This window comes from Notothenia rossii (assembly GCF_949606895.1).
Source record: "Notothenia rossii genome assembly, chromosome: 10".
Taxonomy (NCBI): Eukaryota; Metazoa; Chordata; class Actinopteri; order Perciformes; family Nototheniidae; genus Notothenia; species Notothenia rossii.
Window position 1 is genome coordinate 47,069,063 of NC_136908.1, and position 23,077 is coordinate 47,092,139.

The 23,077-nt window shown below is 41.1% G+C and overlaps 2 protein-coding genes across 6 annotated transcripts in view; both read right to left on the reverse strand.

Annotated features, from left to right (window-relative positions):
• Positions 1 to 127: 127 nt before the first annotated feature.
• LOC307021560 (uncharacterized protein) lies at positions 128 to 3,073 on the reverse strand. Its single transcript, XM_079653770.1, has 4 exons — positions 2,362 to 3,073; positions 1,403 to 1,471; positions 563 to 736; positions 128 to 392 (listed from the first exon to the last, which is right to left on the reverse strand). Exons 1-4 carry the CDS (start codon positions 2,537 to 2,539, stop codon positions 355 to 357), a joined length of 459 nt encoding a protein of 152 aa, XP_079509896.1. The 5' UTR covers positions 2,540 to 3,073; the 3' UTR covers positions 128 to 354.
• Positions 3,074 to 7,558: 4,485 nt separating this feature from the next.
• The window catches only part of atp2b1a (ATPase plasma membrane Ca2+ transporting 1a), a 38,692-nt gene continuing 23,173 nt past the window's right edge, over positions 7,559 to 23,077 (reverse strand). The window contains exons 8-22 of one of the 5 annotated variants that reach the window (XM_079654114.1): positions 21,713 to 21,865; positions 21,348 to 21,562; positions 20,403 to 20,645; positions 19,602 to 19,843; positions 18,938 to 19,175; positions 17,640 to 17,819; positions 17,460 to 17,547; positions 17,247 to 17,353; positions 16,902 to 17,093; positions 15,869 to 16,082; positions 15,566 to 15,777; positions 15,298 to 15,405; positions 14,001 to 14,189; positions 13,354 to 13,443; positions 7,559 to 10,739 (exon numbers count right to left, since the gene is read on the reverse strand). In XM_079654114.1, the coding sequence (XP_079510240.1) occupies positions 10,338 to 10,739; positions 13,354 to 13,443; positions 14,001 to 14,189; positions 15,298 to 15,405; positions 15,566 to 15,777; positions 15,869 to 16,082; positions 16,902 to 17,093; positions 17,247 to 17,353; positions 17,460 to 17,547; positions 17,640 to 17,819; positions 18,938 to 19,175; positions 19,602 to 19,843; positions 20,403 to 20,645; positions 21,348 to 21,562; positions 21,713 to 21,865 (2,873 nt within the window). In that variant the 3' untranslated portion in view covers positions 7,559 to 10,337. Of the gene's footprint in view, positions 10,740 to 13,258; positions 13,444 to 14,000; positions 14,190 to 15,241; positions 15,406 to 15,565; positions 15,778 to 15,868; positions 16,083 to 16,901; positions 17,094 to 17,246; positions 17,354 to 17,459; positions 17,548 to 17,639; positions 17,820 to 18,937; positions 19,176 to 19,601; positions 19,844 to 20,402; positions 20,646 to 21,347; positions 21,563 to 21,712; positions 21,866 to 23,077 lie in introns of those variants that run through there. The other 4 variants (XM_079654116.1, XM_079654117.1, XM_079654115.1 and 1 more) reach the window with 4 other exon arrangements.

The window sequence follows — 23,077 nt, forward strand, 5'->3', positions numbered from 1 at the left end:
CAGGCATTCAGAAATCAGCTTCTTATTGGTTCTCACCACACAGGAGGCAGGGCACTTTATGAAAACATCAGAAAGGTGACTGAGTATTCAAGAGAGATGGAGAGAAGAGACGAGTACGACAAATATAGACAAGGAAAAGAGTGATTTAATATTTCAGGATGGAAATTGATATTTTCGGACTTTAAAAAACTCAGTCTAATGCCAGTCTATTTCAGAATAAAAGTATATAAAATTCACATTTCGATTTTCAAAACTTTGTCTCTAAAAAAATCAAGCCGTTAAAATATATAAATAAATCCACAAAAAAACACACGATTCGAACATTTTACAACGTTATGTACACAAATGATTTCCTCATTTTTGGTTGATTGTTTCCTCTCCAGGATTCGTACCTATGGAAGTGTAAATGCCATTTTAATTACTATGATTAAAGATTCGGCAAATATTGTGTTGTCTTAATGACTATTTTTTGAATCACAGCATCTTCCCAATCAAACTGAGACACTGTTGCAGAAAATTAGCTGAACAACGTTTACTTAGTGATCTGATTAGTTCCCCTTACCTCTCCTCTGCACCCCACACCAACTCTGGCACTCTTGTGTTGAAGAGAATTGGTTTGTGTTTCCTCCACAGCCTCCGTACACAAACGGCCTGCACTCCCCTGAGCGAGGGTGGAAGTACCAGAGGAGAACAAACTCTGAGCAGGCCCCCTCTGACATGGGCTCCAGACAGCGCTCTGCTTGCATGCGAGAACAAATAAAAACATACAAATGTAGCTTATTTTTCAATATGATCGAGGATGTGTATTATTGCCTACATTTTTAACTTCATGACACTCTAAACATATATATATATTGAGGCCACTTGGGGCCACTAGTGTGCAAAATGTTTGGGGAGATTTTTAGACTGACGAGATTTCACAAATGTGATTATGAAACCTGCTCTGACAAGTGTTTGTGTAAAAGGGATGCTTACTTGTTTGCTTTCTTATAGAGATGGATAAGAAATGTTAATAAATTGCCTGACTGATCACAACAAACAAATATTTCATGATATTCATCTTCTCTCAAGAAAAGAGCAAATTAGAGAATTTCTAAATGAATTATTAAGTATAAAGGGACCTGCTGGATGTTATCAATGTACTGTATGATTCACACAAGGTCTAGTGAGAAGCTTTTTTTCCTACTGCGCTTGTTTTTCATTAAGTGCGTCACGAAATCTAGCACAGGCTATCAAACATTCATGGATTAAGTTTTGCTCTTATCATTCTCTCCCACATTGTGCTTTTTAAACAATTTCAAGGATATCATTACTCATAGCTTATGGAAGGCACAAAGCAAGTAAACAAGATTGAAAAAAAGTGAAAAGATGAGGAGGAGAATAAGTTGTCTTGGCCACTCACCAGCTGTGTTGGTTCCAAGTACCCTTCTTTTCTTCCTCTGTCTCCACTCAGCAGTCCCCTCAAGAGAATCTGACGCCCAAAACAACATCAATTACAAGCAGGACTACTTGGTGGATTGAATCATAAGGGGCCAAAAGAAGGAACCACTTTGACTCAACCAACATCTATTGAATTCCAGTTGTGTGTGTATTTGATCAACATGGAACATTCGTTGTAAATATTTCTGTTCTCGTTGTGCAAACTTTCTGTGAATCTTTGTTTGAAGGAATTACAATTCAAAAATCATATCCTGCAAAAATAAAAAAACAGGGACACATTTTCATTTACTCCTTTGAAGACTCCATATTAAAAAGTGACCTACTGGGCTTGAGCAAATCCATAATTCCTTACACAGAATGAGCTAATTGTTTTCCAGTAAATGATTATAAGTTATGAATAAACATGCTGACATGGACAATGGGCAATGACAAGCTTCGTCTTTGATTAGTCTTCTGGTTATGTTCACCTGAAGCAACAATGGAAATAAATTGGGTTGCAGAAAGCTGTTCTTTCCCTGGAGCTGTGTTCAATGTATATAATAAGCTTCTTGTTGAACCTCAATTTGTGTTGCCTTTTTGTCTTCGTGATCTTGGCCTCCATTTGTGACTCCAAGTGACCTTGACAGAATCATGATAATATACTCTGAGGTGTCTCAATGGTTAAAAAGTTATCTGATTACATTATTACTGTTTCAAAGTCCCTACAGTCTCAACCAACACACTATACAAATGCCTACATCACAGCTGGTACACAATAGTATGACATATGTAACCATTTAGCTGGAACACTCATTTGGTCACACTCTATAAATGTGTCGTGGACATCTGAGCACTTTCAGAAATGATGATGTCTCAGGCATCTGTGTGTTCGGCCCGTGGGCTTAGACCCTGCATGTGCACTACTGAAATCATTATAATTACCAGTGCTGTTTGGTAGGAGCACAGGGGCAGCAGTGGTCACTTCTCCCAGTTTGGCTCCCCCTTCCTCCTCCACCCCTTCTTCAGGGAGGTCAGGGTTGACGCGTGTCACTACATCAACCGGATGTTTTTTATTCTCAGTCACTGCAGTGGTTCCATCTGGATCCACAGACTTCACCATGAACTTGTATTCCAATCCTGTACAAACAATAAACACACAATCTTCAAAACCAAATAAGAATGCTATTTTCTATCTGTACTATACATCAATATACTTTTGAAATATAATTGCCAACATTTGAGTCTGAAGTGTTTTAGTGTACAATATTCAGACCTTTTTATTTATAATTTTAAACTTGACATAACTCTGGACTACTAAACTCTTCCTACTTGCAGATTATCAAAGCTTTGCTGTTTAACAGAGTTATGGGAACATATCTTTTTCCCAAATAGATTGTGTTATGAGATGTGTAGTTTAAATAACCAGCTATTAGCTAGCTAGCAACTAGATTCTAGAACATGCGTGGTCTGATATTCTGTGTTATTTAGGAAATACAACGTTTCAAATACTGATCCATCTATATTTTCAAAACATCCTGCATGAAAAAAGTTTGCAATCGGCAGAATTGTCCTTTAAGTCTTTAGTGTATTGGGTTCTTGGTGAGGTGTCCCACTTAATGGCAGTCTCATGTTTGTGAATGGCTCCACTGTGGCCGGCACCATGGTGTGTGTTCCTCTGAGAGAACATAACAGATGGCTAAACACACACGGTGTTTTTACAGGTGTTAAGTGTATTCATCAAGGACTTTCTTTCTTTTTCTTCTCTTTAAGATGTCAAGGTAACCCAGGATGAGAGAGGAATATAGAGATGTTCTTTGTGGATGAAGCCTTCCTTTAAGAAGTGATTACAGAATATAAGAGCCCCAGTCTTGTTGCTGTAAAGCTGCTAACTACAACATGCCCAAAGACAGTACCTCCGTTAGAGAGACACAGGCTGTTGAAGGTCAGGTGACCTGTGCGGTTTTGGTCACTTCTGTTCAGCAGCAGGACAGAGAAAACACAGAGGAGGGGGGGGGGGTTAGCTCTTTAACATTCTACTCTGTTATCAAATGCGTTCCCTGGCACACACACAGACCTGTAGAGCAGCTCCAGGGCCACGGTGTCTCCGTAATCGTGGGACATCACATTCACTCTCTGGTGGCTCAGACCCAGGTGAGCCGCCAGAGCCTCCACCACACTGGCCTGCTCGAAGATGGAGTACTTGTGGGGTCTCTGGGGGGTCCGGCAGGAGGAAACACGTCATGAGTCAGTGAAGTTATAGATCATCAAGCAGGACATGTGTTCATAATTGCTTCATCTATAAAATAGAGACATTTGAACTGACACTACTCACAGGCTTGTCACTAAAGCCGAAACCCAGGAAGTCTAGTGCAATGACTCGATGGAAGCGCTGAGTGAGGGGCTCCCAGATCTGTACAGAAAAACACACATTTATTCTCTGGTCAAACACATTATTTGTAATTGACAAATACATAACACACACAGATACTGAAAAACTAAACAGGGGACCACACTCCTCCACATTTACAGCCTTCTTATTACATTGATACATTCCATTTCTCCCAGCCTCGTTCACAGAGCTCTGCTTTAGTCCTCAGACAGTAGGTCAGTCTTTACATAGCATACATTTCTTCTACAATGTCGAGCCACTGACCCAGGCCAGGAGGGTCACCTTTTAACCTGTATCAGGATTTCTTTTAAAGATAAGAGGTGTTCCTTTCCAATGATACTATCTGGAATCAAGCCTAGGTGTTTTCAGCATAGAATGCCAATCACTCTCAGACGACTCAATGTTAAACTCTCCCTCCCACTTCATTTTCACATATAGGTTACTTCTTCCATATGTTTTTTTGTTAATTGCTATAGAGACCATTTCTGAGGGGGTTTGATGAGACGAGCCTGCCAGAACTCCAATTACTTCATTGCCTTCTATTGAGATTCCTTTTTTCATTTCTGTGTCATGGAAATGTTATAGATATTTGAACAGGTCCCTGTTTTCTAGCTCAAACTCTGAAATAATCATGTGTTTTTAAAAGGAGTGTCTCTCTACGAGTCTAGTCCAGCTAACCCAATCAAAGTCTTTTCAAGCGTGAAAACGACATCTATGCTTTTTAACGGTGCTTCGGTGTGTTTCACTAGCTACTGATTGCGTACCTTGTTCCAGTCGAAGCTGGAGGTGGGGAAGCCGTGCAGCAGAATGATGACATCAGAGCTTCCCAAAGCACCGTAGGAATCTGGTTCAGGGAGAGAAGACATTTACATGTGTGAAAAGCACATGTGGGGAAGGGATGGATGCATGGTGAAAAAATAAATAAACAACATTATAACTAAGAATATGATCAGGTCTCTCAAAAGCACACCGCTTAGCTCATAAGACAATAGACAATGTGACATTTATATAGATTGAACAATTAGTCGATAAAGAAAATGAAAACTTGAACATTTAATGGCAATCTCTATGGTTATAAGCTCTAGAACAGCCGGAAAATAAAGTGCATCTCTTTGGGTGTTGGACTGTTAGCCAGTCAGACAAAACGTACGATGTCTCTTATAATGGCTTTTTTTCACTTGATTTGGATGTTAAAATAATATTCGTGAATTGAAAACGTAATGAAGCCCTGGTCAAAGTAATATTCCATTAAACTCCTGACTACCCGTGTGTGTACATTAACCCCATCACTGTGACCGAGGACACATTCCAAACTCACCTCTGTAGAAGATCTCCCTGCCTCTGAAGTGGAACACCTCCCCCGCACTGTGCCACTTCTGCAGGGCGGGGGACAGGTGGGGGGGTGGGATGTGAAGGTAGACAGCCATCAGTGGGATGCAGATCAAACCCACATGCACCCACCACTCTTTCATGTTGAGCTCAGCGGTGTCTCATTCCTGCCTCTAGGAGAGGATGGGTCACATGCAACAGTATGGATTAGATTAGATGTACACCATTGATCCCAAAGTTTTGTTTGTTACAACAGCGTTGAGTTCAACAAATAAACAGTGTATGTTTAAATATCAACAGAATTCAGTTAGATATCCATAGACTATCAATAAAATAAACACAATAAAACACACAGAATCATTTAGAATACACTAAAATAGGCCAGCCTGGTTTAGCATACTCACATTTATTCATATTACTTAAAAATGTCAATAACAGTCTCTATAGTATATTCATATTTATAGTGTATAGTACTGTTTTATTTGGACCTGATCTATAGTATATTCAATTTCTATACTGCTGTTTATAATGTCTAGATACCTCCTTATACTGTTCATAGTGTAAATACTGTCAGATGTATATTTGTTTTATGCAAATATCACTGTAGCCTACTACTTGTTCTGCATTTCTGGTTAGATGGTAAGTGCCTTTCATTTTCTTAGTACTCTGGACAATGACAATAAAGTTGGATCTAATCTAGTCTAAAATAATGAGGAATAGGTCATATAACTCCATACAGGTGAGATCTGGCTGCCTTCTCACCTATATTGTTGACATTACTATACAGCACGATCATCCAATGTGCATTGTGTGGCGTTCGGGGACCAGCCACCAGCTGACAGAACATGCTAATTGAGCTCCAACACTCAAATAAGGATACAACGTTACAGTAAATTAGCTTAACATTAACGATTTTAAGGGGGGCATTCAATAACGTCCAACTCAAGAGGGAAACACACAGCTTCCCCTTCACTCATTCTACAACACGGTGTGTTAGTTTTGAGAGGCTGACAGTATAGCACACTGCAGTACTTACAGAAACGTTACGACCTGTGGTTTGCAGACCTTCGGCCGGTGTCAGAGTCCATTACTGCAGAAGGGATTCCTGCAGAGCGGAAAGGAACCTCGGTAAGAGGAAGAAGAGTGTAGACGTCTCACTCAGTTGCTAGGCAAACTTAATTATCCTAGCAGCGCAATGGGTTGTGGTTGTTTTCCCGACCGCATGTGAAGGAAGGCGACCCCGAGTGACTCATCTCTACAATCTTTGTTTAAAGGGCTACAAGCAGAGGTCCAGAGATAAGTCGACTGTCCTCTGGTGGTGTGGCTGTGCAACGACAACTGATTTTGTGTTTCTAAATTCAGTTTATCAGATCATACATCGATAAGTCCTTAAGCAGGATCAGATGATGAATTTATTGGTAACAGCTTTTATCATATAGGCCTATTAATAATTCCAAAGCCCCTTAAAAAATGAAATGTATCTGTAGGCTATAACATAAAACATCAACGAGTAAATAAGCAACAATGTGAAAAGGAAAATCAAACTCACAAAAAATCGAATCCTAAAATGTATTAATAAAGTTAGGCACTACATAATAGTGAATGTGTGTGTGTTGGCAGACTGACAAACACACATATGTCCTCACAGAGCGAGCAGGTGGACAGCTCCCTTGACCTCCGATGCTGGAGGGTTTCATAGAGGGAAGGTACTAAAGCAGCTGTACAGATGTTCCTCCATCATAGATCAATGTAGATTAGCTGAGTCCTGCAGTGCAGATTCTGTCTGGAGGGTAATGGACAGTACACTACACTCATGGATAATCCGCCAACGCAGCAGTCTGCACAGATACAATTTGGGTTCAATTAATCAGATGAGAACTCCCAACAAAATATTTTGCAAAATAGCTTGGACTCTAAAATATAACTACATTAATTAATGTACTCTCATTACCACACAGAAACTTGGCAGTCTGAAATTATTTCATAAATCCCCTTAGGGACTCCATACATTTATACTATATTTTTGTATCATCACATTTTTTAGATATATTTTATAATAATCAAAATCTAAAATATATATATTTTTGTATCAGAATTATTTGAATAAAAAAAAACATGACATGAGATATTAAATAATTCCAGCCATTATTTACAATGTAAATAATCTGACAGAAAGCTCTCTAGCTCACGTATTAAAATATATTAGAAGGTAAATTCACACTATATTTAACAGTGATTCGTCCGCTTTGTCCATTAGCTGATGATGATGATAATGAGTCAATTAAACAGTTACTTTATTGTGTGAAAATCACTCTCACAAAAGCCAGAGATGTTAGCTTGCAGAAATGTAGACGACCACATTTGAATGCATGACTCCACTCCATAAATACTGCATGGGAAATGAAAAACATGGCCCTGCAATTAGGCTAAATACATTTTTTATTTTTAAAAACCATACACATTACTCGACAAGTTTCAAATGTAAATCCAATCACGATATCCATTTAAAATGCTCAAGATAAACAGACATGAAGTACTTTTATTTCCAAATGTTAAAAGATAAAAAAATAATCCATAAAACAGATGGAAAAACATTCATTCCCACTACAGGAAGAAGCTACAGAACAAACTCCTCATGTGGATTCCGCTTGCCTTTTCAATTTCTCACTTTGTATGCAATCCCAGCTGCTATTTTATCATCTGTAAAAGATATCAATCTAAGTGTTTCCTCAGAGAACGTTGTGATTTAACATCTCCACGGCCCTCCAGGTGGAGACGGCCAGCCGGCAGCAGGACAATCTGCAGCCTGCTGGCCCAGCTCCTGTGTGGGTGACAAGCACCGTCCTTAACATTTAATTAAGCGTGGTAATATACAAATTAAAGAGGCCTGTTCTCTTTCACACCGATTGCACCCTGAGATGAATATTCCAGAACACACATTTTAGTGGCCAAAACCCTCCCCATATAACGTGATTGGTGTCAAATCATCCAAAATTGGTTTAGTACGATGAAAGGTATCATCGGTATTGTCATAAAAATACAAAGGTATACGTTTTATTATGATTTGTATCAAAATTGTTTTCCCCAAGGAACGCTATGAAATAAAGTACCCTGTGCAGATAGATACCAGTGTATGCCTAGTCTTTATTCTTGAAAAATGCACATGTCCAATTCTTTAGCGTTTCCAGTACATCAGGTGTCAAAAATATTTTACAAACAAACCAAATGCAGCAACATTAATCCATGTTGAAAGGAGTCTTATGGACAGGGTTCAAATCAAAAAAAAGAGACCAAAAAAAGAAGCCTTCCCCCCCGTTTTTAAATGTCAACAAACCAGAACTCGGAGGAGTTAAATTAAGTTTTCCCTAAGGCATGACTCAAAAGATTGATGAAATATGAAAATAATTCACTTGCTTTTTTTTTTTTAATCAAGACATTTTTTTGCTATCTAAATACACAAAGTCTGAAGTTAAAAAGGTTCTTTTGTTATAGATTCCTTTTAAATTAAATATTTACTCTATGCCTGAGTCAACAAATGTTAATATTATACATTGGCAGGGGGGTATGTTTGCTGAGATAGACAAAAAGTAAAAATGAAATGCACTGGTTTAAAACAAAGAAAAAGCAAAGGTAACCAGGGGCCATATTTACCAAGCATCCAGAGAGAGCGAATGATTCACAACTGGCCCAGAACCATCAGAATGAAGCGGATTGGTCCTACGCTTAGCTGTAGGAGTAACAGTGTTTATCTGAGGAGTTACCTGCAGGCGGGAAATGCATCGTCTCAATTGTTTTTGTAGCCAAGGCACATTCAAGTTTAGTGTGAGTGAAGAATAAATAGGAGCACTTGCTGAATACAGCAATACTTTGAACAAAAAGGTGATTTTAGTAGTGTTTTATGAGCTGTGGATAAAATCAATGTTAGCCTTGCATGCATAAATTAGCCACACACCCATGAGATTTCCCTGCATCAAATCTTTTAAATCTAACTACTACAAGAAGACATTTTACTTTACGGTGCAGTGTGTAAAACAAAACAAATCTAAAGAACTTCTACTTCCTGCTGAAGCGACTGCAGGAGGTTAATAACTTCATTTCCGACTGCGAGGTAAGACTTTGTTTCAGCATGATATTGGTGTCAGTCTGAGATGCTTGCTAAAGATGGGCCCAGATATCTTCTTAACTCCCTTTAATGAGTGAACCTTTAACATGTGGAAATCCTTGAACACAAAAGAATGAATGAAAAGAGAATCCAGAACTCCAGAAGGTTTTGTGCACATGAAAACTATCGAAGAAATGGAAGAATATTTATAGCAATGTTAGTGGACAGAGGCCCGAATTGTCTTTCCCGTCGCGTCTCCTGTGAAAACTCCTCCAACCGTGGACCTCTTTTCTATACAAGCCTTAGTGTTTATCGGTTTGGCTAGAAGGTTCTACATGTATCTACAAATATATAACAAATAAAACTTGCAGGCAAAAATAGTTAAGTTTCAATAGAAACACCCTTTTTGTCCTGAAAATACAGCAGTATCTGAAATAATCCTCTCATTCATTTTATATTCTGTCTCAGTTTTCTGCATCATACATCAGGAAGCTCTTTTGCCTACAAACAGAAAAAAAGTATCTACAAACTTTGTAAACAGACCTGCTTTTTCCAAAAACATAAATAACTCAAAATATTAACAGCCAATGGAGCAGAAATAAGTTTTGAATGAGCAAGGGCCAAAGAGATAAATATACAACACCATTCAGATAAAAGAGAAGCGTAAAGGTTCTTTCAGAATTCTTACAGACGATCTTCAAGCCAGGAGGAGCACCCCCCCCTTCTCAATTCAAATAATAATAATAATAATAGAATAATAAAAACAGGTCACTTTCAATCCGGGTTTATAATCACCCCTTGTTTACCGAGAAGAAATAAAAAGTGACCAAGGAGGGGGAGGGGGGGGGGGGGGGGGGGTACAATAGAGTCCTTGTGTTGCAGCGGGGTAATAATAAGAACAACAAAAAGAAGAAGACCAAAGCATCCACACCAAGCCGTACATTCCTCTGAATGTTTGCTGTTCTGAGTCCAGCCAGCTCACACACGCTCTCCTTCTAGCCCTTCGCCTCTCTCTCCAAGTGTTCGTCGTTCCTGTTGTCTGCGTGGAGCTCCTCGTGGCGGGTAGACGGGTGGTGGAGACACGTGGCGGGGGTCAGATCAAAGGGAGGTCTCCAGGCTGTGTAGGGGGCTCCCCGGGGCCGAGGGGGTTCCTGATTTGGGGCCCTCTGGGAGGAGGTGGTTACCGCTCTCCACAGCGTTATTGTTCTGGTTTGGGGAGGGAGAGACCGGCGTGGTGGGGATGACGGTGGGTGCGATGGTGGTGTGGGAGGGTGTGGGTGAGGGTGGCGTGGGCGTGGTGTTGCGGGGGCTGGAGGAGTTGCGCTTGGTAGGAGCGTCGTCCTCGGCGTCGGTGTCATCTATGAGGGGAATATGGGGCTCAGAGTCCTCTATCCGGAACTCGGGGTGGTTCATGAAGTTGTGGATGGATGACCGCGAGTCGGGCTTATCCTGCCCGTCATAGAGGGAGATGGAGCTGCGGAATGCATTCACCACCCGGATCTGGAGGGAGGGGGAAGCGACAGGGAACACACCGTCAGTCACAATCAGTACGGATGTTTGTGCGTTTGAAATTTGGACAACATAAAAAACTGAAGGGCGCAGGTTTTCTTGGGTCAATAAGAGGTGAGTTTTAGGGGCAACCAATTCTGTGAGGGGGAGAACTCTCGTGCAGGTGTGCAGTTATGTCCAGTTGTTTAAATTCACAACTTGTAATAGCAGTTCACTTTAAGTTTGCTGCCCAATATTTGCTCAGACGTTTGCCTTCAAACCACCGAAAATTCATACTTGTATGGCAAAAAAGTGTAATGAGGAGCAGCCTATGTTCTTCAGTTCGATTCATTTGCCAATATACCAAAACATAAATGCAAAAATGTCACAATATTTTACATTTCTGATGGACAGAAATGATGCTAATGCTAATCAAGTATAAGCACGAGCTAGACTTTAGCCATGACTCTAAGGAAAGTGTTTCGGAAGAATAGAAACCTCGAGTTCCATTCAGTAGAAATAAAACTGATACCTGACTGTAAGCTTGTAAAAACAGATATTCTTCAAATCCATTAAGGAAATCCTCCAATGTCTTGGGAAGGGTCAATCCAATGTCAAACCCAATGCAATGTATGTTTTTGTTTTGGTGAGTTCAGTTGCAAGGTGTCACAAAACACTTGGTGTCTGATTAATCAAAATGCAAAAAGGAAACTAAGAGACAAGAGGGATGTTGTTCTTTAGACAAGAACACATCCGAAGAGAAGAGAGGACAGAGGCTGGACACAAGAGTTTACTTGGACATGCTTAGGAAAGAGTTGGGAGAGAAAAAAGGCAGGAAGAACAAACGACAAGAAAGTGACAGAGAAAGAAGGACAGACAGAGAGACAATGTGAATAGAGACAGAAAGAAAGACAGTTAAAAACAGACAGGGGAATAGAGGCATAAAGAAAGATGGAAATAAAGAGACAGAGGAAAGGAGAGACAAAGGAAAGAGACAGAAAAGGAAGGACAGGAAAGAGAGGCAGAGGACAGAGACAGAAAAGGAAGGACAGGAAGAAATTGAAAGAGGACAGAGACAGAAAGAGACAGGAAGAAAGAGACAGAGACAGGAAGAAGGAAGGGGTGGTCAGTTACAGCTTATGTTTGCGGGGCAAAACAAAAAGCTGCGGCAGCCAAGCTACAAGCTGGTTTACGTGTCAAAAACAGCACAAAGAGAAAAACTCACAAACGAGACCAGAGAACTTTGAACCCATGCAGAGCGTGGCGCTACCTTGTGTTCAATGGTAGTAAACCTTTGAGTATAGCCCATGACACATTTCACAGAATCTAAAGGAGAATATGTGGGGAGTCAGTGGAATTCATTCTTTTCAGGCAACACATTGCCAGGTGGACACATACTGACAACAAACAAGTATTCAACAAGGAAAAAGACTTTGAGAAACTCAAGGAGAAACCTGAAAGGAAAAGTTCAGAGTTTAGAATGGAGGCAGGATCAGGGGATTCAGGGGGTCCCACCTGAGACAGAGATCTGAACGTTACTTAAATTGCATATTTTCCGACATGCCATGGGGGAAAAACAGTAGAACTAGTGTGAGTGTATCTGGGAAAGTCCCACGTTTTGACATTCAAGGGGCAAAGACATTTGTTCCACACTCGGGACATCTGTTAGACATTTAAGATCCACGGCTGCTCAGATGGTCTTGCCTAGGAAGATCTGAAAGAGAAAAATAGTCACCAGCCACACGGTTGTTGGAGCACGGCCTTTGGAAATACCATCATCAAATGATCCGTGTCCGCTCCCTATGTGGTGATGTTTCATGCAGAAAAGGGCTGCCAGATCTTACATAACTACACGCATCCAATGAACTGTCATATAAGCTGCTGGTCCACTACAGGGTGCGATTGGAGCCTCTCCCTTGCCACCCCCTATCTTTTTCACGGCCACAGCTGGAGGAGAAAAGCTCATTATTTCACTGACTGACAAGACATCCACTGACACTCGGATACATTATCTCACAGGAGGTCCCCATCTATGGTTTTTGGCCGTGATCATGGGCATATACTCAAAACATTTACCCAACTAGGGACTAGCGAGCTGCGACACAGACCCATGGGTGCTACAGAGGAACAGAGCACAAGGGGGGGGGAAGCTGCAGGCAAACCTGGTGACAGTCAATCCAGAATACAATGCTTGTCAAATATGAAATTCACATCACCCCCCCTGCCCTTCCCAATCTATGCCATTTCTAGGACTGAAGCAGAAGCAGAACAGAAAACATGATGACACAGAGATAACACTTTGACACTAGAAGCGACCTGGTTACATACATACATACATATATATATATATACAGCAGTGTTATCGAAGCAATATGGAAGATGTCTTGCTGGTGTCTTTTTTACATTACATGACATTTGAGGCATGAGAGAGTAAAAGTGTCAACGTTAGGTGAGAAGAAGAGTGGAGGAGGAAGATGTTAGGAAAACAGAAGAGGTAAAAAAAGTCTCATGCACTAGAGGAGAACACGCACTCACACCCCACAGTGGCAGAAGCGGTGTTGGCGGCAGTGGCAGTAGTGGTAGTAGTGGATAAGGCTACATGTGTAGGGCTAGAAACATTGGTTACATCGTGCTGTTGTTGGCTGGAGTTGGAGGCCTGCCGCCTTAGAGCCCCCTGAAAGGAAGTTCCACTCTGGAACGCACTCACTACATCCATCTGCAAAGAATCAGACAGCGTGACAGGAGAAAAGCCCAGAGGAAATAAAACACAATACAGCCAGAGGAGAGTGAAAAATAAAGAAAAGGCACCAGCAACAATAGAAAACATCACTTGGAAATTTGATTTAGGCATTATAGTTCAAAGAGAGAGAGAGTAAAGGGGGACGCTGGGTTTAAAGGCACTGATCGGAGGGAGCTCTGACCTCTCACTCTTTTCTCCGCAGAATCCGTCCATATTTTCAGGGAATAGCAATGCCAATACGCTTTGAACATTCAGCCGTTTTATCGTGCTTCCTATCCAATCGCTTCTCATCAGTACCTTCAAACTTGTCGTGTTTTAGCAGATTCAGAACGAGTCAGAAATAGCCCAGAAGCAAAACAGAAAATAAGAGGAAAGGCTTTTGTTTAAGGGCACAAGCCATTCTTTAAGAATGCCGAGAAAGAGAACATCGATTTTAAGCTGGAAGAGCAATAGAGTTAAAGGGTTTATGGCTTTTGATTCCCTTGGACTTTGGGGGGTTGGTTTTGGTGCAGGGAGGGTCTGTGGATGGTTACCTGAGTCTGGATGCGGTTGAGGCCTCTGAACCAGAGGATCTGGCCTCGACGGAGCTCCCGCTCTGCGTGGTCGATCTCATCGTTGTCGTCCAGCTCGTCCAGCTCCTCGTCCGGGATCTCATCCTTCTGGGTGCCATGGCCCGCTGATTTCAAGAATTTTAAGCGGCTGGTAGGTATCGAGGAGATGACCTGGAACACATGAGTGTTTACATGAGCAGCACTGACTTGTGAAAATGTCAAACTCCTCCGATTGGCATTTAATTACGAGCTACGTTTCATCAGAGACATTAAACAGCCGGTGACCCTGAAAATGTCTGCCAGGCTCCATGGCAACGACAGCTGTACGTCATCTGGGTTTGCTCCGTGTCCAAGCTCATCCCACAGTGAGGTGACAGGCTTATAAATAAACACATTTTTGTAACAAAGCTAATCAAAAAGGGGATAATAATGATGTTCTAAGTTATGTTAACAAATTATTGCAATATGGTACAACAAATATAGACCAGAAATAATAATAAACTAAACATTTCAGTCATTTTTAAGCAAAAGTGCTGAAAATGATTTGATGTCTGATTTCAGCTTCTATCATGATTATTATATAATGTGTTTTATATACATATATATATGTGTGTGTGTGTATATATATATATATATATATATATATATACACATACATACATATACACATGTATATATATACACATACATACATATACACATATATATATACACATACATATATATATATACACACACACACATATATATATACACATACATATATATATATACACACACACACACACATATATATATATATATATATATATATATATATATATATACATATACACACACACACACACATATATATATATATATATATATACATATACATATATATATATATATATATATATATACATATACATATACATATATATATATATATATACATATACATATATATATATATATATATATATATATGTGTATATAATAAGTAATAAAAAAACATTCATTTAATTTGACAGTTCAGATTGATCTAAATAAAATTGCAGATTGGCTGAAGCTATGTACAGAGAAGTATAACTACAACAGACTTTATTTAAAATTAAAATATTCATTTTGAATTTGGGAGTTTACCCATCTCTTTACAATAGTACAACATACTGCTGCATTTATCTGCCACCATTAGACGCCCATTACACCAACTCCACCACAGGGGGGCAGTGTCATACCATTGTTTCTCTCTGGCAAACTGACGGTGAAGCTCAGTTGTATAGTCACTTCATACCTGTCCCCATAGCAGAGAGCCAAAGCCTAAGAAAGTGCACCATAGCCAGTGGTCGAGGCTCAGAGCCACGCAGCTGAACGGCTTCCCACCAAACTGCACTATGACGATCTGGAGAAGCAGGAAGAGGCGGAATTCATTAGAGAGCAATCTTTGAGATTCACATTTAGAGGTTGCAAGTCTCAGGGACTGATCATGTTTTTTTGCAGTATGAGTCACCAAGCAGATTTACAAAAAAAAGATATAACTGAAATATGCCTGTGTACTTTACCTGGATAATGAAGGTACCAAAGACAATACTACAGAAGATGAGGTTGTTGAAGATGCCTTCAAAGACATTCCTTTCACCATGGATTTTGCGGGCATTGATCTCATTGAAAAGCTGCATCAGTACAAAGGTATTGAAGACAATGGTGTAGTGTTCAGAGGGTCCAGCGTGGAGCGGTGCATTCCTGCCGCTGTCGATATCAAAGATTCTCTCTCCTACAGGAAAGTCAGAGACAATGTGTTCAAATAAACGGACGGATTTACACAACAAGTCCACATGCTGTGCGCACCCTGGATGGCTTCTTACCGGCAAAGAGCAGAGTGAAGATGGTGATTAGCTGGAACACTCCCTGACCCAGGATGTTCTTCATCATGGTGCGGGAGATGAGAGGCTTGTTGCGGCCATATGGCTTCCTAAGCAGCAGGGCTTCTGTAGGGGGCTCCGTGGCCAGGGCAAGTGAAGCAAAAGTGTCCATGATGAGGTTGACCCATAACATCTGGACTGCTTTCAGTGGAGAGTCCTGGAGGCAGAGAGAGGCATCACATTATGTTGAGAAGGGGGGAGAGAGGGAGGAATTAAATGGAATTACTGCCTCTCGGTTGAATGCCTCCGCCTACCAGTCGAGCTGCAGTTTATAGCCATGTCCGTGCAAAATGTCATCACTTCATCATTTTATCCTATTTGAAATGTGTGTGAAATTGTCTTAATTAGCACATGCGTTTTGAGTGAAGCCCACAAACTTGATCTTTGACCATCAAATTATGTTCAATAACTTATTGATCCATCTATCACAGTCACACATAGGATCAAATCTCTAACAACATGGAAATACGACGCATAAATTAAATAGATTTGAACTGACATGAACCAAATAGCAATGTATGCCCTTGTCTGCAGCACAACTGTCAGTTATTTGGTTTCCGTACACAAATGCAAATGGTATAACTGATGAAGGTTTATTGCCACAGGAGGCAATGGGAATTGGGAATTAAGACTATTTCTGAGGAATATATTGAATATTTAAGATAGATCTGCAATCTTCTGGTTGAGATAAAAAAGATGATATTTCAATCACTGCATTAGGCTGCAGTTCCCAGCTTATCTTGACCACCAAACAGAGACAAAATAAAAGTCAACATTTTGCCACTTTGATGGTGTAAAAAAAATAAATAATAAATCACGTCACACCCTGCGTTTCCCCTCAGATGTCCTAGCTGGATCTTCACAAGGTCATATTTTCACTCCGTTAAAGTGTGAACCAGTGAAGAAACATTTAGTTCAACCACCTTCATGCTAGAGACCAATGCGTTTCTTTTATATTAACTCTGTTGGTGCTGACCTGTGTGATGCAGGCTCCTGTGAATGCTACGATGACAGCCACCACGTTGACAGTTAGCTGAAACTGGAGGAACTTGGAGATGCTGTCGTAGACGTTGCGCCCCCACATGACGGCCTTGACGATGCTGGAGAAATTGTCGTCAGTCAGGATGATGTCAGAGGCCTCCTTAGCTACATCTGTGCCGGCAATACCCTGGAGACAAAGAAAGATGATGCTCAAGAATCTGCCTGCATCTGATCACAATATATAAACATTCTAATATAACCAATAACCAATAAATGTAATGTTAGCATGTTCAAGTAATGGATCCTCTTTTTAAGTCTTATTAAAGATAGCAAAACTCACCATGGCAAAGCCGACATCAGCTTTCTTCAAGGCGGGACCATCATTGGTACCATCTCCTGTCACGGCTACTACTTGTCTTTTTTCTAACACTGTGCTGTCAATAATACCTAGATAAAAGTAGAACAGAATGGAATTTCAGAATAATCCTTGAAGCTGAAAACAACAAACTGGTAACAGCAAAACATTTAGCTCAGACCAGAATAACCGATTTACCTTTCACTAGGGTGTGTTTGTCTGTGGGGGAAGAGCGTGCCAGTACTCGTAGTTTGGGCCAGATCTTGTCAATGCGCTCTTGTTCGATCTAGAAACATGAGAAAAAACCCTGATAGAATCCCAAAAGCAGCATTTTCAACTGTCAATTTTGAGGTCAAGTAATTTGCTGCCGAGGCCCACCTCTCCTTTCTCATTGCGTATCCTTCGGTTGAACTCTTTTCCCTCTATGCAGATGAAGTCGTCTCCGGGCAGTAGGATGCCACACTTGGTGGCGATGGCTCGAGCTGTGTTGATGTTGTCCCCAGTCACCATCCGCACTGTGATACCGGCGCGCTGGCATTTCTTGATGGCGTCTGGGACCTGCAGGAAAGTGGAAACACAATGAATGAGCAATGCATGTTTTGCATATCACACGGATATTAAAATTAAATGTCTGGTTTTGTGAGTCGGTCAATGGCTATGTTCAACTACGGATCTATACGCAGCTATTATCTTATTATCTAGGTTTTGTGAGGTTTAAATTCCTATAGTGACTATATGCTGCAGTCTCAATGCTTGCAGTAAGCTCCCTTCAAACCACAGGCAATTCTTTCCAGCAAACGTTGTGTGTGTGTGTATACCACCTGCCCAGCAAAAACTGGCAATAAGTCAAAACAAATGAGAAGGACTGAAGAAGATCCTTTAGCAAGAGCTAATGACCATGCCAGTTCCATTTCGAACATCCATTTAGTTGTCTCACTGTGGAACCACTCCCTCAAAAGCCTCAATATCATTATCTAAAATGGCTGATGCAGCATCTCCTGTCAATCAATTGTCTTGCTTTACTCCGAAAGCCTGAGTGCCAAACAGCACACAAGAGCAAGCTAACCCATTAAGCTGCCAGGATGCTTCATCAGAAGTGCTTTCCTGATGGTCAAATAGCTCTGGAACCCCCCCGTTCTCTCTCTCCCACACCTTTCTGCAGTGTAACAGAGGAGTAAAATGGTTCCTGTAACTTAACAAGACAGGAACTCATAACCGTTGGCCATCTGTGCGGAGGTTAGAAAGGCATAAGAGTTTGTTCTTCTCTCTGTAGCTTTCTATTTTTAATCTCAACACAGAGCTAATTCCATCAATGTGTGCAACACTACATATGCCTTCCAGGAAAGAATGAAAATGAAGCCCAATATTTAAATAACGTTGCATCTCACCCACTCTCTATGACGACTGGCTTTTACGCAGACTCTTTGGATCAGGTATAAACAACTTTGCTTCCTGATATAGCCGGATAACACTGTAGTTTAATCTAGAATTTTCCAGTTTCCATTTTCCATAACTGGATCCAAGGGCATAAAGTGCTAGCACATTGAATACAAGTCATGAAGATAACTGTTCCCCTTATTAAAGCAAAGTCTTTTCATGTATGAAATTATGTTCTCTCCGTTTAAATTAGAACAAGTGTTATGTCCCCTCTTGCTGATGTGTGTGAAGCCACTAACCTCGGGTCTCACAGGGTCTTCAATGCCCACCACGCTGAGGCAGGTCAGTCCACTGAGAATATCATTCTCATTGTCCCAGTCAGGCTCCCCCTCAGAGAGAGGGAAGTCTCTGTATGCCAGACATATGGTCCTCAGGCCCTCTGAGGCCATGGGCTCGATCACTTTCTTCGCCATGTCGTCTCTGTCCCGTGGGCGGAACACCTTGGACTCACCATTTGCCGTCATGACTTTATAGCACCTAAAGGAGACGAAAGTTGAGATTGTTGATTGTTGATTAAGGAGGAGAGGACAAAGAGTTTGAATGGTTAACCGTGGTAGTAAGTAATCCCTAAGCCCTCTGAGGGTTAAAAAGAAGCCTGCTTGGTTAAGAGGCTTACAGAGTTGTTACAGGCTCATTTTCTGAGCGCCTGTTTTTAAGTCGCAAAGTAAGGGGCTTGGGTGGGATGCACTTGAACTTCTTAGCTGCTTAAGACATTACACATATCATTTACTGCGAAGACTGGCCAGCTAAAACAAGTACAAATAAATCTATGGAATCATTCTTATGGAAAACACTGGTCAAACTTCATATACATTAGTGCATGTCTTTTCAGTAATATAATTCCAATAGAAGACAGATATTAACGTAAACCCTAAAATGCTAAGATAAAAACATTTTTCTTACTTTTTTAGGAGAATTTCTGAGGCCCCTTTGCTGAACATACGGAAGCTGCCATCAGCCATTTTCAACACGGTGCTCATGGACTTGCGGACTGAGTTAAAGGTGTAGACTTTGTAGAGTTTCTCCTCGGGGATCTCGTTGCGTATGGTCTGGTAGTCACGCTTTAAGTCATTGGAAAAACCAAGCAAGGAACATTCAGTCTTGTTACCAACTTGCCGTGGCAGGCCGCCTTCTTTCTCTGGAGGCTGAGAGAAAAGACAGAAGACAGTTAGTATTTTCTAAAGCCAAATAGGACACTGCAATAGGGCTGTACCAAATAGTTGAAAACATTCGTAACGCTATTAATCATATCCAAAAACAATATTAAAAGTGTATTGGTACCAGGTATTACTGCACAGTTGTGGATAAAGATGACATCAATATATTAATGTTATAGAATTAGATCTCAGCTGTGCAAGACTCTTGCAAACCAAACATTTACAATATTTCCAAAAGGTCAAACAGTAAACATCTATTGAAAAAAGATAGATGTCACTATTTCCAAAATGCCCGATTTTTTACCTTGTGAAATATTATGCTTCAATCTATATTTGTTTGCATTTAAAAAATGAAATGTTTTTCTGCAGCACAAACACATTGATTTAATTTATTTTTTCCTTTTTGAGAATAATGATAAAACATAAAATCATTTAAAAAACCCTCAACATTAGCTTAAAATATAAACTAAAAATGACATTTGGTACAGCTCTATAAGACAATATTCATGGTGGCATAATGTTTTATAATACATTTGGTCAGACCTACCATGATCTTAGTAGTGTATGCGCAGTTGACAGCGATGCCCAGAATTAGAATGTCTAGAATGGAGGAGGGGATGTTCTCTGGCTCAGGGACCTTCTTGTAGTGCTTCTCCCCGATGAAGGCTTGCACCACAGTCATGCGGTTCATGGTGAGTGTTCCTGTTTTGTCAGAGCAGATGGCGGTAGCATTGCCCATAGTCTCACAGGCATCCAAATGCCGTACAAGGTTGTTGTCTTTCATCATTTTCTGTAGAAAACAATACATCCAATGATTAAACACAACTTCATTCAGTATGACTCGGGGAAATGTATCAGAACCAGAGGTGGCGCAAGACTTTTTCGCTGCCCGTCATTTTGACGGACAGGATCGTAACATTTCCGTCAAAATCCATGATTACCCGTCGGTCTACTCTGTACACGACTCAGACAGGGGGGGGGGAGAGAGAGAGAGAGCACGCTCGTGAACTGTCAACGGAGGGAGGGGGGTGGGGGGGGGACGCACGCTCGTGAACTGTTAGCGCCGGTGTTATGCATGCCCACTGCACCTGGCGGGAGCGCGCACATCGTAAAGCAAAAACTCAGACATTTCAATGATTTGTACGGCAAAGTTAGGTTTGGAAACGATATCATTTCCTTTTTGGAGGGCAATCATAAGACGGAAGCTTTGGCGCTGTTCCGAGTTTGATCAAATCTGTCAAAATGACGGACTGCTTTCAGATTTTTCCAGAACATAACTTTAACTTGAGTGACAACATTTATTTTTAAAGGCTGCAAGATTTAAAAGACGAAGCCCTCTGTTGGCTAACAGATTCAGCCCAGGGATCACAGCTTGGCTTTAGGGTATCAAATGGCCAAGTCTCCTTGTCTAACAGCCTGGCCTGCTAGCTTTAATAGGCTAAAGAGTAAGCAGGTCAGCACTGGCCACAGGTCACTTGGCTAGCAGACTTACCTTAACAGAGTATGCCAGGGAGATTGTTACAGCCAGAGGCAGGCCTTCAGGAACAGCAACCACCAGGACAGTGACGCCAATAATGAAGAATTTCACGAAGAACTGAATGTAAATGGGTGTGCAGTCCTTGACCCAAGGAAGATTCTGGATCCAGAAGGTGTCTACTACAAACAGCACCACCAGGATGATGACAGTGATGGCAGACATAACCAGTCCTGAGGAGAATAAGAGACAAGGAAGATAGAGAATGACAGATCAATCATAAAACGGTAAGATCGAATTGTGGATGTGGAAAACAAAATGGCAGACAATCAGGAGACACAAAGCTACATAGCATGTTTGCCGGAATCCAAGGTTTTTCTCACCTGCTTTTCCAATCTGTACGGCTAGCTTGGTCAGTTTGCCCTGGAGAACAGACTTCTCTTTCTTCGACGTGTTGGATTTCTTCCTCTCCTCCGCATCAGCTTCCTCACTGTTCAGGGGCTGCATTTCCATCGCAGCACCATCCTGTGCTTTAGCTGCAGCAAAGCACAAGAACTATTTAAAACGACCTGGCCGTTACACCTTACGGCTGTTTCATTTTAGTGCTGTAAAGTCCTATGTGTTCAATGTCTACATGCCAGTCCACATATTCATTTGAAAACGTTTTTGGTTTAAACAGTGTCCCAGCACTTTGTCTATCAGATGTATTTGTCTTATCTGGAACACATTACTGACCAAATGTGTGTCTTTCAGTTGTGACAAATCATCATAACCCAAAGAACACACAGGAGATGCAATGTGTAATCAGGCACCACATGAAGCCTCTTTAGATTTTCCTATTTGCTTACATTTGCATGAACTGAGGTAAAAACGCTGCTGTTACACAGTGAATGAATAAACTGTAGGAAGTCAAATGACACAGACCTGAGTTACTTGATTATCTCATTTAGCTGCCAACTACTCACAGACAGATGCTTCAGAACAGCACTACAAGAAGCATTATGAAAAACACTATATTTAAAGATAATAGATTAAATCAAGAGCGACTGCCAAGAGCAAAATGGATGTCAAATTAGCATGTTTTTTTTGTTGCTTTCCTTTTATCTATGGAACTTGGGAAATGTTACTGTAATTATGTTTTGCCGTGGTCTGACCGCACAGTAATTAGCTGGAAGATTTGGTAGAGTAATTAGCATACTCCCACCTTTAGAGATTTAAAGAAGAGGTTAACTAGCAAATAGCATTCAGATCTGTCGGAGGAATTGAATCCTCCTTCGACAGCAACTCCTGTGGCCAGTTACATTCCCTTAAATCTCTTTCATCTCTTCCCCAACATCCCTCCGGACCCCCATCCCTTGCACAAAGAACTGACAGGAATCCAAAACCCACGTCTAACCAGGTAACCTTGGAAACGCAAAGCCTCTAATGGCAGAGGAGGGAGGAGAGGCAGCCGGCAGGCCAGCAGGGGCAGGTCTCTGCGTGTCACTCCTCATGATAAAATCATTAGCTCCGCCGGGCACTGGCGCTAGAACTGCTGCTAAAGGACAACTGACACATTTCCATTCTCCTCTTAATATCATTACTATCTGGGTGTCAATTCTGCAACCTTGCTTTCTATGAGCAGATGCAGTCCTTTTCCAATTGCTCTATGCTTAAAGCTCTTTCACTATGACGTAGACCGTAGTATTGTGTGTGGATGTATGCAGCAGAAGAGGAGGGGCATTAACGCTGGGCTACTGCAGCTGCTG

What these genes read in the sequence shown, in the direction of transcription:
- LOC307021560 (XM_079653770.1), bottom strand. Translation starts at nt 2,539, where the DNA reads ATGGTGAAGTCTGTGGATCCAGATGGAACCACTGCAGTGACTGAGAAT. An exon ending in ACTTGGAACCAACACAGCTG is followed by an intron (nt 737 to 1,402) that starts GTGAGTGGCCAA and finishes GCATGCAAGCAG; the next exon opens with AGCGCTGTCTGGAGCCCATG. An exon ending in GTGTGGGGTGCAGAGGAGAG is followed by an intron (nt 393 to 562) that starts GTAAGGGGAACT and finishes ACACTTCCATAG; the next exon opens with GTACGAATCCTGGAGAGGAA.